The following is a 14,442-nucleotide window of genomic DNA, read 5'->3' on the forward strand; positions in this document are numbered from 1 at the left end:
CGAGATTTGGCAGACCGCTGTGTTTGTTAAACCGGCTCCTTACGCAACATAATCTTTAAAGAAAGCCAAGGCAAGAATAAAAAGGAAAAAAGAAAAACATTTCCATGTCAAATTTTGGATGGTTAACGTGTCATAGGTATATTATAGGCTGGAAAACCCAGGTTTGGCCCGAACCGGATTTTTCATTTCCTGCAAAGATATTGTTTCAGCAAAAAGGAACACTCAGTAGTGTTTTCAAAGCCTGCCACTCATATATTGATCGTTCCAGTGTTATCATATCATTTCTGTTTATGTGAACATTCTAGTATTAGCATGGGCTTCCTCTGAAACGTGTGGATTTCAGAGAGTGCTTTCAGCTGATAGGGACTTGTTATTTTAGGCGATACAGACTGTTCCACTGTCCTTACCTGTTATACTGTTACATTGTCTTAAGCATTTCAGCATATATGGATCAGTCCACGGTCTGAGTGTGTCATCTGAGCACTGATGGACTGAATTACCATTTCATATGAACATTAAACCCTTTCATGGTCTAAGTGTTGGATTTCTGAAAGCTGAAAACAGAATATTCTTCCAGTGACAATTCGTTTGCATTTATCTGAAATATTTTTTTTTTTAAAACTTTGCCACAAATAATTTTGAGAGAAAATGCTAAAATTATTTTAACACATAGGTTTTTATGGCAATGATTTGTTTGAGTGATAAATTAGAATAATTGCCAGTAAATTATTGCCACTGAAGCACGTTTTTTTTAAAAATATGTGTGGGGGTGCCAATAATTGTGTGAACCTTAAACAGCCTGATTGTCTCCAACTGGACTACATGACATGCTCCAGGAGATGCTGTGCGAGTGTGTGTGTATGTGAGAGAGAGAGAAAAAGAGAGAGAGAGAGAGACATAAGCACTGTTAATGCACTTAATGTAAGCAGGGCATGACACAACAACGCCAGCAAATTCTTCGACTGTATGAAGAGAATGGAGTATAAACATAGATTAACAAAGCACTAACTTTTGTCTTGCGCACACACACACACACACACACACACACACACACACACACACACACACATACAGTACAGGCTTTGTTACAACGCAGCTTGTCATGTTACTGAGAAAAGTATACACTCCTCTTTCCTGAAGATGTCAGAAAACTTAAATCAACAGCTTTACCTCTGTTGTTTTTTTTTTTTTAAATCCATTTATCCCTGTGTGAGCTGTTACCATAGAAACAAGAATGCGTTAGAACGAGTGCATTAATCTAAACCTGTGATTTGTAGCTGCACTACTGTCAGAGCTCCTGTTATAGAAAACTAATCAACACCTTCTGACCAATCAGAATCCCGAGTTCAACAGCGTTGTGGTGTAATTTAAGGTATTTTACCTTAAGTATGTCAATGAAAGATATAAGGAAGAAAAATTTGTGAAATACGTGATTTATTAAATATTTAATTCTATACATCAATTAAATAACATTTAACAGGATTAACTACTGTACTATTCATTATGTGCAGCTTCTCCCTTTAAGTTTTTTTTTTCCCTCCTGTGTGTGGGACTACTTTGTGTGTGTGTGTGTGTGTGTGTGTGTGTGTGTGTGTGTGTGTGTGTGAGGAGTGGCTCCATAAACGCTCACACCAAGTATTCCAGGGTCCTCAGTTGTGAGACGACTCTTTCCCCTGACTCTCATCACTGGTGCATGTAAGTGTTCTGTCTTTATTCTTTTTTTTTTTCTTTTTTCATACAACTTTACTAAAATGGGTTCATTCAACATAAGCTAATACATTAAGGTTACTTTTGCTTTAAAGGCTAATAGGTTATGTAATCAATAAGTTATGATTACTTACAAGATTATATTTAAAGCACATTTTCTCTTAAAAGAACACTGGATATAAAAAAAAAACATGATTTAAACTAGAATTCAGATAAGATTTCGGTTCATGATACAGACTCGAGCTACCTTTGAACTGCTGCCTGATTTTTTTTTTTTTTTTGGCTACAGTTTGTAGTTTGGCCATTTTGCATGTAATTATTAAACCTAATCAGTTTTAATACAATAAATCCATACAAAGTATGAACTGAATTAACTGAATTAATGTGTGTGTGTTTATAGTATTGTACAGTACTGTGCAAAAGTCTTAGGCACTGTATTTTTTTTAATACAAATTTTGTTATAAATGTTTATATTATGACTTACTGAGTCAGAACAAAAGTATTTTAGGATTCTACACATCACTTCTCCAGCAAAAAATAAATGTGAGAGAATAATCTTTCTATGTCAGTCAAACAAAAGCAATATATTAGATAATACACATGTTTCAGACAAAAAAGAACAAAAACAAAACCATAATGAAGCCTGTCAGATTTTGCCTGCGAGGATTGACAGAGTCTCCGGAAGATCTGTGGCAGATTCTCCAAGCGGTTTAGGAAAACTTTCCAGCCAATTTCCTTCTAAAACTGTACAAAGTGTACCTGAGACTACTGATTTCCACACCATAGTGCTGTTTCCTGGCCTTTTTCGTAGATTTTTTTACATGCAGAAACATTTAATTTCATTATTTCTGAAGGCATCTTTGTGTTACCGCATTTCACTGCATGTGCCTTGTACATAAGTCTTGTACACAATACTGTATATTGTATACACCAAGTGTTCCCTGGATATACTCCGGACCGATCACGACCCTGGCCAGGATGCAAAAGTTTGCATTCTCCAGTTCTATAGCATTTCAGGGTGGGGAAAAAAAATTAATTCTACTGAACAATTCACTTCCAAAAACAGGAGTAAAAATTTAATATGGATCTATCCTGAAACACATCAGCAATCTGAAACGTAAGGCAAAATCAAAGGCAAAAAATTAAGTATGAGGTCAAAGTTCTGCCATGATATTTGGAGAAGATAATATACAACCTCAGGTAGAAATGTCACAGATATGTAAGTAGGTAGATAGATAGATGGACAGACAGATGGATAGATAAATAAGGTGGAGGACAGCCTTAAAGATGAGATGAGATGAGAAAAGATGGACTTTTACTGATCCCCCCCGTGGGGGAAATCCAAGTTGAAAAAGCATCACAAGTAGGAGGAATAACAGGAAGAATAGGAGGAAGAAAAGAAAAGAATTTCCATAAACACCTATATATCAGAAGTAATCTAAAATAAAAAATAAGAAAAATAAAAAGTATTAATTATTAAAATTAATTAAAAATAAACACTTAAATACTAATATCTTGTTGGTTAAAATGAAATACTTTTTTGTCTATTTGTGTTTTTCATTAAGTATTAAGAGTACATGTACTTGCCTTTCCTTAGGACAAATAAATTTTTCATCATTTGGCAAAAATGGGAAAAAATCACAACTATGTAATTACCATGCTTGATAGTATTTAAAAAACTAAAAATAAAAAGTTGCATCTGCTTTGAAAGATTAAAACTCTGATCACTAAATATCACAGAACTGTCAGATTGAAATTTATAATGTAAATGTCTCTAAAATCTACTAACTAACATATATATTGCGTCTATTTCACAGTAAAAACGCAAATGACCGTCTGAAAAAAACTTCACAAAAAAGGTAAGGTGTACGTGTTTTATTATTATTTTTTGCTTCAGTAAATTAATACTGATCAGTTTTTCATATCTATGTAGTCAAATTAAAGTCAGTGCAAAAATAAAAGTGATGTAATGCCCCTAAGCACTAATTTTCAATAAAAAAAATTCAATGAAATAACATAATAATTTATTACTTAAATAATTAATTAATTAGATTTATTCCACATGCATTTTATGTGTCATACTTATTTTTAATTGATATGGTAGGCATAGGTTTATTTTAAAAATGTTGAACTGTATATGATTTCACTGAACAAACAGACACATTAATTTTCTATTTACAAAAAAATTATTTCAGGCCACCAGAAAGGGTCCAACGATGGGGTCGGCTCATGGATTACTGTGTATTTTTGTAATCTCATCATACCTCGTCATGGGTCATGGCCAAAAAATTGGTAGGATAATTTTGACTTATTAAGATATGAGAGATTAAATTTTTGAGAAACTTTTCTGTCACTCATGTTAAATGTTATATTGCTAATCAGGTAATCTACACCTTTTTAGCTAACAATTAAAGCAGCATCTCTCTCTTGCAGTGTGCACGCAGGAAGCCAAGGCTGATATCGTGTTTTTAGTGGATGGCTCTGCCAGCATTGGTCTAAAGAACTTCCAACAGATACGTGAATTTCTCACGTCCGTTGTGAAGAACTTTGACATCAGCCCTAATAAGGTCAGGGTCGGCATGGTCCAGTTTAGCGACACGCCAAAAACTGAGTTTTTCCTCAACACCTATGAGGAAAAGCAGGAGATTCTTGACTACATTAAGCGTTTGCCGTATAAGACCGGTGGCACCAACACGGGCATGGCCTTGCAGTTCTTGCTGACAAACCACTTTACTGAGCAAGCCGGGAGTCGGGCAAACCAAATGGTGCCGCAGATCGCTTTTGTCATCACAGACGGAAGCTCTCAAGATGACGTTGAGCCATACGCTCAGGAGCTGAGGCAGAAGGGAATCAAAGTGTATGCCATCGGAATCAAAGACGCAGACGAGAAGTTCCTGAAGAAGCTCGCTAGTCAGCCATATGAAAATCATGTATACAGCGTGTCTGACTTTACTGCTCTCCAGGAAATCTCGCTGAGTGTCAGTCGCGAGCTGTGCACCACCGTAGAAGAGGCACAAGGAGAGCGGCAAGGTAAGAGCTCTATTCCAAAAAGAATCATAAAGTTTACTTTGTGAATAGTTCTACCAGCTTGAAAGCTTTCAATGTTAAATTGTGGCTTATTTTCAGTTACACCACAGCGCTGTTGAATTTGCAAATCTGACTGAACAGAAGGTGGTGATTACTCCTCTAGAACAGCAGCTCTGACAGTAGTTCGGCTGCGAAGTGCTCGTTCTCATACATTGTTTCTATATTAACAACTTACACAGGGACTTGTATGACAGACGCACCACATAAATGTATTCAAAAATATGCAACTGTTGATAAGGTGAAGTTTTCTGTCCAGTTTCATTGAGAAAATGACCTGAATGACTAAAAACCTTCACCGAAATATTCGAGATCACTAAACTCCTCCAGCTTCGGCAATGATTGTAATGATTCACAATTTAAAATCTATGCATGACAGTTTCTTTTAAGTAGAGTAAATTTATGATTTTTTTCTCCTAGAATGCAGCGAGATTACCGCAGCAGACATTGCTTTTCTTGTGGATTCGTCTGACACCATTAGCGACACCAAATTTGGAGAAATCCGTCGTTTTCTCCATGCTTTTGTAGAGAGACTTGACGTTGGCAAACAAAAGGTGAGAGTTGGCCTTGCTCAGTTTAGCGACAGACCGTACCAGGAGTTTTTGTTTGGTACAGATGAAGTCACGAAAGAAGATCTGCTCAGGAAGCTGCTCAGCATCACATATCGCAAGGGTGGGCCAAAAAGAATGGGGATCGCTCTGGACTTCATTCGGAACAACTACTTCAGCCAAGCTAGACAACAAGTTTCTAAGATTGCCATCGTGATCACAGACGGGGAGTCGAGTGACAATGTCGAGGCGCCGGCTCAGGAGCTCCGAAAGCAAGGAGTCGTTGTCTTTGTGATCGAGACTGGACCAGCAAATAACGCGCAACTCCAAGCCATTGCTAACAGTCCCCAGAAAGAATTCTTGTACAGCATGGACAATTACCAAAATTCACTAGACCTGATTGAGGACCTACGCAGAAGAGTGTGTATTGCTGTCGATGACCAATTACGAGGTAATTAGCACATCTTTCCTTTTTGACAGGTCATGCTCAGATATAGACGTCAGATAGAATATCTGTAGTAAGAAGCAAGGGAATGGCAGCATGGGAATGTAACCACCCAGGATGTGTCAGGAAGAAAACAGCAGTTTGGAAAGATAATGTTAGGTCATACATTGTGTATGGAGAGAGCCTATTACTTAACTACCAAAATTCCCATGGGTACCACTTCACAGCTCCAGGGTCTCCAGCTCAACCAAATGCTCAGATTTCTGTCTGTGCTAAGTTTTGGATGTTCTTTCAGAGTCTTGAGTTTCCTTCAGGGTTCTCCGGTTTCCTCCTACTGTCCAAAAGCATTCCGGTAGGTGTACTGGCTACTCTAAAATGCCCCTAGGTGTGAATGTGTGTAGGCATGGTATCCCGTGATGGAAAGGTGTCCCATCCAAGGTGTATTCCCACTCAGTGTTACAGGGATGGACTCTAGATCCCCCGCCACCTTTAAGATGATAAAGTGGTTACTGAAGATGAATAAATGTATGAACAGTACCTACCAAAAAAGAATTCCAGGTGCCAAACAACCATTAAACCTTTCTTAGTACTTTCCTCTACACTATTTGTCAGTAACGGTCCTATAAATTGCGTTTCTGTTTACCTTTAAAATGGATACCGACAGAGGGGCACACCAAAAAACACATATCCTAGGAATCATTTATACAAAAGAGTAACCTTTAATTCATTTCCTTATTTTCCCCATTTAGCTTCTTCCCTTAAGTTCGCAGATGTCTTTTTCCTGGTGGATAGTACAGCATCAAGACCAGAGTCCCAACAAATCAGAACCTTCTTGTCACGACTCGTCAACCAGCTCGCTGTAGACAAGGACGGTAACCATGTTGGCCTGGCACAGTTCAGCGAAAGCGTTGAAGAGGAATTTCTGCTCAATAATAATAAGACCAGAAATGAAATCTCATCAGCCATACGCAATCTCCGACTTAAGCCTAAAGGCGTGCGTCAAATTGGAAAAGCAATCGAACATGCACGCAAAAACTTCTTCAATACTTCAACCGGTAGTCGCATCGCCCAAGGCTTCAAACAGGTCCTGCTGGTGACCAGTGTGGGAAAATCGAACGACACTGTCATTCAGCCATCGCGCACAATTAAAAAGGACGGAATACACGTAATCTCTGTTGGCTTGGGCAAAGCTGAAATGGACGAGCTGGACGATATTTCTAGTCCCACTCAAACCTACAAAATGACACCACAAACCAATCTGCAGGTGGTACAGAAAGTCAAGTCTGCGATTGAAACACAAGACGTGCCCAGTATATCCCAAGGTATGTTCTTTTGCTGTATTGCAGATTATAAATAACTTGTAGCAGTAATCTCCATTAAGATTAGAATCCTTGTGTGTGCAATAAAAGTGATGATTCTCATCAATTCTTAACTAGCACTTAAACAAGGTTATATTGTGTGCTTCTGCAGACTGCAAATCCGCCAGCATAGCAGACATCGTGTTTATCGTTGATGAATCTGGCAACATGGGACCTGAAAACTTCCAGCTTGTACGCAACTTCCTGATAAACACCATTTCAGGGCTCGATGTAGGCATCGACAAAGTGAGGATAGCCATTGTTCACTACAGCGATGTTCCCAGGGCCGATGTTTATCTGAACACATTCAGGACCAAGAATGAAATTTTGCAGTACATTCAGAAGCTGTCCTACGGCAGAGGCAAAGCGTACACTGGAGCTGCTCTACGATTTGCCAAGGACAATGTATTCACCAAGGAAAGAGGCAGCCGAAGTGATGAACATGTCCAACAGATCGCAGTGGTCATCACAGACGGATGGTCTGCAGACGAAATCAGCAATGAGGCAGCAGAGCTGCGTCGCTCAGGCGTTACAGTTTTTGCTCTGGGCATCAAAAACGTTAATGTAAACGAACTGAAGGAGATTGCTTCCTACCCGCCCAGAAAGTTTGTGTTTAACGTAGAGAGTTTCATTAAGCTCAATGCATTGTCGAGTATGTTAACACAAAGCATTTGCGGGGGTATTACCTCTGACTTCATACCTATATTGAAAGAAATTACACTTCAGAAAGGTTTGTAAACTCTGATTATGCTGAACTAACCTTTTTAACCTCAGAAAATATTTCATTATTATAAACACTCATAGATTCAGTATCTTTATTCAACATTCTTCTTCCTTAAACTCAGGCTGCAGGTTCACAGCTGAAGCAGACATCTATTTCCTACTCGATGAATCAGGGAGCATTTCTTACGAAGACTTTGATGAAATGAAAGCTTTTATTTTAGAGTTCCTTCACATGTTTGAGATCGGACCTGATAAGGTGCGCATTGGCGTGGTAAAATTTGCAAGCCATGCAACCACTGTCTTCCGCCTGGACACTTACAACACAAAGTCTGAGGTGGAAAAAGCAGTGAAAGGCCTAATAATGTACGGAGGTGGCACTAGAATTGATTTGGGTCTAGAGGCAATGATCCCGCTCTTTAGGCAGGCATCAGAAACGCGCAAGGATAAGGTTCGCGAAATACTCATCATGATTACGGATGGCAAATCTGAGTCAGTTGGAACGCCAGTGAACATTCCAGCTGAAGAACTGAGGGGGCAGAACATCACAATCTATGCTATTGGAGTGAAAGACGCAGACATGGCCGAACTGGAAGATGTCTCCGGAAGCCCTAAAAGGACATTTTATGTCCAAAACTATGATGCCCTTAAGCTAATTAAAACCAAAGTCCTTAAAGAAATTTGTTCATTTGAAGGTACGTTTTTCAGAGCATTTTCACCAAACTTTCAATGTTGTTTAAATGGCAATAATTGACTGTTTTAAGATCTATTCTTGCTTGATGAGTAAAATATTCACAGTAGGTCACTGGTAAACCTTTTACAGATGACTATAAGTCATTTTACGTGCCATGACTTATATTGCAACCATGAAATGACTGACTTTCTCCTGCCCTGTCTTACAGCTTGTGCCGATCTTTCGGCGGACGTCGTCTTTCTGATCGACGGTGGGGATGCTGTTGACGAGCTAGACTTTAAAAAGACAAAGGAACTAATAGGATTTGCCGTAGAAAAACTTCCTGTTAAAGAGAACAGAGTGCGACTTGCTGTCGTTCAGTACAGCACAGACACAATTGTGGAATTTTCCTTAAATGCGTTCCACGATAAAGACTCGTTACAAAAGGAAATTGCATCCATCCAGCAGCTTAAAGGCAAAACCTACACAGGCAAGGCACTCAGTGAGGTTTTACCGGTGTTTCAGGAGGCCAGAGGGGAACGTGCTAGTACTTTGCAGTTCCTAATACTTGTTACCGATAGTGTGTCCAAAGATGACGTAGTACAGCCTTCTAGAGAGCTTAGGGAGCGGAACATCAACATTTATGCTATCGGTTTGGGACATGCTAGTAAATCTCAGTTGCTTAATATTTCCGGATCTTATGAAAGAGTCTACCTGGACAGCAACTTTGCTTCCCTACAGACCTTGGGTAGTGAGGTTATCTTCAAGATTTGCAATACTGGTAAGTGACGCATGTATTAGATTTCTAATAATAACAGGTATTAGATATCTAAATCATAAACTTGTTGGTTTCCCGTTTCATGACGATTATGGTATCTCTCAAATGCTTTGCTCACTAGAATGCAAAAGACCTGAATTGATGGATGTAATCTTTCTGGTGGATGGCTCTGGTGGTGCTGAGGACACAAATTTTCAAGTGATGAAAAGTTTATTGGGAGCAGTGGTGAAAAAGGCAGACGTCGGGCAGAAAAGAGTCCGCTTCGGAGCAATCGTTTATTCTGACCAGCCTAAATCCGAGTTCACTCTGAATCAGTACAACAGCAAGGACAAGGTTCTGGAAGCCATCTCAGAGATGCACGCTCCTGGAGGTAGAAGAAACACGGCCCAGGCTCTCAAGTCTGCACTCTCCTACTTTGCGGCGGCACATGGAGGAAGGCGTTTTCAGCATGTTCCTCAGGTGCTATGCTTAATAACAGACGGTCCAGTCGCTGACTCTGCTGGCCTCACAAAATGGCCTGAAGATCTTGCAGGTTCTGAGGTCAACGTGTTCGCATTTGGGATGGCAGGAGCCAATGAGGCTGAGCTCACAAGAATTACTGGAAATAACGAAAGAGCCTTCTACGTGGATAACTACGAGGCTTTTAAAATGCTGTATAAACCAATTAGTCAACAACTCTGCAATCTGACAAAGCCAGGTAAAGCCATTCCGCACCAAAGTGAACCCAAGTACTAGAAGTTAATGTAAGTACTTTTGATTTGATGTGTTATTTAAATTTCACTTTCATTTACTCTTTTTAGTGTGTGAGAAGGAGTCGGCAGATCTGGTCATTTTGATCGACGGGTCCGAATCGATTTCTGTGAAGAACTGGGAAGTTGTAAAGGGCTCCGCGATCAACATTGTTAAAAAGCTCGAAATTGCACCAGACAGATGGCGGGTTGGCGTGGCTCAGTTTAGTGACAAAGTACTGAATCACTTCTACCTAGACAAATACAGCAATATAGCAGGAGTGGAACAAGGCATACATGACATTTCCCAAAGAAAACAAGGTACAAACACGTGGCAAGCACTGAAAGAAATAGGAGACTACTTTACGCCAGAGCATGGAAGCAGGATAAAGGAAGGAGTGTCACAGAACTTGCTGCTAATCACAGATGGCAAAGCTAATGACAAAGAGGATCCAAGTACACTAGCTAATCTTCGAGCAAAGAACATTGAGGTATTTGCTATTGGGATTGGGGATGATATAAATCACCATGAGCTCATCAAAATTGCTGGTTCAAAAGAGCGGGTTTTCTACGAGACCTTTGAGAGTCTTCCAATGAAGACAACCGCAAGCAAAGTTCTAGAAGCCCTTTGCAAACCAGACAGCGTACCGGATCCGCAGGGTAAGTGACCTTCCAGAAGGCAAATTTCCTGATTAAGTTGTTTTAAAAAAAAAAATGATGGCTGCCCCTACTGAGTCTTGGGTTTTGACAAGGTTTCCTTTTGTCCTTGCCATTGTCACCATTGACCTGCTCAGTTGAGATTAAGGCACTGAGGTCTGTAAAGCCACTTTAAGACAATCTATGACTCTCTGATTAACTCCATTGTCAAAATATATGCATATTTATTTGTATAAATTACTGTTGTAAGGAAGCGTTGCACTATTGATCGCCTGATTGAACTGTTTGTTCCTGTTTGGTTAGGATGCTCTATTGACATTGGCATTGGATTTGATGCATCAAGCAGGACAAGCTCGCAGCCCCTACTAGGACCACACACAGAGTCCCTTGTTGCTGCAGCTATTCATCGTTTATCCATGATTGGTGAACTCTGCTGCGTCGCTGCAGACAAAATTGAAACCAAGTTTGGCTTCCGCCTTGTCTCTGGCAAAGATGGCAAAGTTATGGATGATTTTGACTTTGAAAAGTATGACCAGAACGTGGTCACTAAGGTGCTCAACATACGGCCTACAACACCTACTGCTTTCAACGCACTTCTTCTAAACTCCTTCAGACAAAAATTCACTAGCTCGCGGGCTGGAGTGAAGGTGAGCCATCTACATCAAGTTTGGGTTGAATGTAATGAAATCCTACAAAGACAGACATAAACAATAGTTCAAGGACCACACATGATCTCACGGTCCCATAGTCTCACAGTTGAAGCAGAAGCCTCCTGTATACAAACGTTGTGTATTTGCTTTTTCCCAGATGGTTATACTATTCACAGATGGATTTGATGATTCCATGGAGTCTCTAAAAGCGAGTGCAGAGAGCCTCCGGCAAAGTGGTATGATAACAACTCAGACTGGTGACTAATGGGTTAAGGGGGATTAAACAGACTTACGATAATATACAAATAAAACAAGCATGGTATTCTAAATTCAGATATATGTATATATTCATTCCAAAACAATGAAAATCCCAAATATCTGCTGACTGTTGATCCTTTGCAAAATGGTTAAACTTCATTAGTATTGTAGGAATTATTAGCAAGACACTAACTGTCAAATGGTTCCACATACTGATTTAAGTTTTAATGTGAAAGTTGTACTAGAAATATATTGATAACATCTTCCATGCAAATCCTCAAGGTGCTATCACAGCTACAGAGGTTTCTTTAGCCATAGTGGTTCTCGGTGCCAATTTCACAAGTACACTGAACACTCAATCATATCTACAAGCCAAGAACGTTCTACTTTATTAGTCATTCTGATCAATGCTACCTTTTTTTAATGGTGATGCATGGTTTTTCTAGTGAATAATGAAATAGTAAATAATAAAAAGAAACTTGAACAAATTATGAGGAAACAAAGGGTCTCATAAGCGTCAGTGATTCATTCATTCATTCATTCATTCATTCAATGGAAGAGTCGAATTTTCTATCACTTTAAGTGGCAAAAGAATTTGTGCTACTTTCATCTCTCTTGGTTTAAAAAACAATTTGAAATTATTTTTAAATTCTTACTGCCCTACACTTGGTCAGAGTTATTGTCATTTGTGCACTAGGGGTTAATGCGCTGGTGATTGTGGCTCTGAAAGACAATGTGGACCACCAAGCGCTGGAATTTGGACGAGGTTTCAGCTTTAACAAGCCCCTTTCCATCAACATGCTTAACGTGGGCAATGCACTGCTGGAACAGCTTGTGAGCTTCTTTTATTCCTTAAAATACTCAAATAAGAGAAATATATTGTGAGTATATTCCTAAATATATATAGGATATATTGCAATTTGAATGTAACAAACTAATTCTTTGTATTCTTCTATAATTTCATTTTGAGTTAGATGTTTAAGATACATACTGGAATTTCTCTCCTGACTTTATTTATTTTATTTTTTCTCTAAACAAACAGGAGACAGTGGCATCAAGAGAGTGCTGCAATGTGACATGTACATGTAGTGGCAATTCTGGCCTCTTGGGACCCTTTGGGCCCCCGGGACTAAAGGTACACCCTCCATTATTCCAGTTTTTTCTTTTTTATTTATTTCTAGGAAGTGAATGAGAATTTGTCACTGGAAATCTAATTCTGAAATACGTTACTGTTTAAATGTGCCCTAGACAGCAACCTAATATAAAAAGTGTAATCAGTGCAAGAACCATCCCATCACATACATTTATTCCACAGCACTGTTGAATTCTCTAATGCGATTGGTCAGAAGGTGTTGATTCATTTTCTTACTGCATCACACCACCCCACTGCTGATGATTTTCCTACAACAGCACACTTCCAAAAGTGACAACTTTGTTCCGTTGCCATCTCTGTGACAGCAACAGCACATGTGCATCGCTGATTATTTTACAGCCGAATCTAACCCTAACCCTAACTTTGCTATGACACGTAACCGAAAACTTAAGCAATCATGGCCTTCGCTGTGTTAGAAAAGCACACTAAAACATCTTCAGACAGACTGCGTTTCTTTTTTTTTTGTTTGTTAAACTGGCTCCATAGGCAAGGTCAGATTTTGTTGTTTCTTAAAGTAGAGGGGACAAAGCACGTTATAGGCAGAAAAACCCAATTCCAGTTTAAACAAAAAAATCAGTCTTTTTTTTTCTTTTAGGCTGATTATTGCGCTTTCTCAGATTGCCACATGGTATGCCGTATGGTAAAGGACACAATTTCCTGGGATTAATCTGGAATAAGCAATGGTATACATTTGCGGGATTAATCTGAAGTGAAACACCAGAACGCACACCACAAACACTTAATAGAGTGAGATAAAATCAACAAGACCTCAAAACACTGGGAGAATCCCTACCTGACAGGATTACGATGAAAAAGCTATAATGAAGTACTAAGAAAAGAAAAGACGCATGCAAGCATTTTTTCTTATTGTCCAGAGAACTCATTATCTTATCATGCGCTATTAAAATTGCAAGTGACTGAGCTAATTAATGGATTCTGTTTCGGATTTAAAGGGAGGACCAGGGCCAAAGGGCCATCCTGGAATGCCTGGTGAGGAGGGAAGCCCGGTGAGTATGTTTTCAACTATTTGAACTGATCCTGCTGCTCTTAAAATGTATACATATTATAAACCCACTTTCCATGACTTAAACGGGTTTGATGGTAGATACTGCTATTTCTTGTTGTGGACAGGGTGAAAGGGGCGAGCCGGGTCTGAACGGAACTCAGGGACACCAAGGCTGCCCTGGAAGAAGAGGCCTCAAGGTATAACACGCTAGGAATACAATCATCTCCTGTTCTCTGCTCTAAGATTTTACTTCGCTTTGATTGTGTTGGATTTACACACCTTTTAAAAACCATTTACACCACGTTGTCATCAAGCTGATAATCCAGCCTCTCGCTACAACCTTCTATACAAGCTAGCTTGTGTGAATTCTTACAAATTTGCTTTGTTAAAAAAACACTTCTTCATGAAAATGAATCTCCCTGAATTTATGCATGAATATAAAACTGCATTTGTTCTACCAAATCATTAACGTACCATGTCGTGTTTTCTACAGGGATCGATAGGGTACACTGGGAATCGAGTAAGTACCAGGATGGCTTTTTATTCCTCCATCTATGAGTCTTTCTCACAATGATTGGCCAGAAACCGGTGTTCTACTTCCTGAGAGTTTTTTTTTGTTTTGTCTAACAGGGAGAAGATGGAGAGTTCGGTCTCATCGGGGTGGACGGTCAACAGGT

General features: G+C 39.4%; 1 protein-coding gene across 2 annotated transcripts in view; it reads left to right on the forward strand.

Moving 5' to 3' along the window:
- Positions 1 to 1,587: 1,587 nt before the first annotated feature.
- Positions 1,588 to 14,442, forward strand: part of LOC113541991 (collagen alpha-4(VI) chain) — a 30,129-nt gene continuing 17,274 nt past the window's right edge. For both annotated transcript variants that reach the window (XM_053232886.1, XM_026939214.3), the window contains exons 1-19: positions 1,588 to 1,695; positions 3,525 to 3,566; positions 3,903 to 3,999; positions 4,141 to 4,737; positions 5,212 to 5,790; positions 6,534 to 7,106; positions 7,255 to 7,872; positions 7,988 to 8,557; positions 8,765 to 9,316; positions 9,435 to 10,010; positions 10,114 to 10,701; positions 11,002 to 11,345; positions 11,506 to 11,584; positions 12,304 to 12,440; positions 12,649 to 12,741; positions 13,713 to 13,766; positions 13,891 to 13,962; positions 14,259 to 14,285; positions 14,396 to 14,440. In XM_053232886.1, coding sequence (XP_053088861.1) covers positions 3,924 to 3,999; positions 4,141 to 4,737; positions 5,212 to 5,790; positions 6,534 to 7,106; positions 7,255 to 7,872; positions 7,988 to 8,557; positions 8,765 to 9,316; positions 9,435 to 10,010; positions 10,114 to 10,701; positions 11,002 to 11,345; positions 11,506 to 11,584; positions 12,304 to 12,440; positions 12,649 to 12,741; positions 13,713 to 13,766; positions 13,891 to 13,962; positions 14,259 to 14,285; positions 14,396 to 14,440 — 5,580 coding nt within the window. In that variant the 5' untranslated portion in view covers positions 1,588 to 1,695; positions 3,525 to 3,566; positions 3,903 to 3,923. The remainder of the gene's footprint in view (positions 1,696 to 3,524; positions 3,567 to 3,902; positions 4,000 to 4,140; positions 4,738 to 5,211; positions 5,791 to 6,533; positions 7,107 to 7,254; positions 7,873 to 7,987; positions 8,558 to 8,764; positions 9,317 to 9,434; positions 10,011 to 10,113; positions 10,702 to 11,001; positions 11,346 to 11,505; positions 11,585 to 12,303; positions 12,441 to 12,648; positions 12,742 to 13,712; positions 13,767 to 13,890; positions 13,963 to 14,258; positions 14,286 to 14,395; positions 14,441 to 14,442) is intronic.

Source organism: Pangasianodon hypophthalmus, chromosome 3 (assembly GCF_027358585.1).
Source record: "Pangasianodon hypophthalmus isolate fPanHyp1 chromosome 3, fPanHyp1.pri, whole genome shotgun sequence".
Lineage (NCBI taxonomy): Eukaryota > Metazoa > Chordata > Actinopteri > Siluriformes > Pangasiidae > Pangasianodon > Pangasianodon hypophthalmus.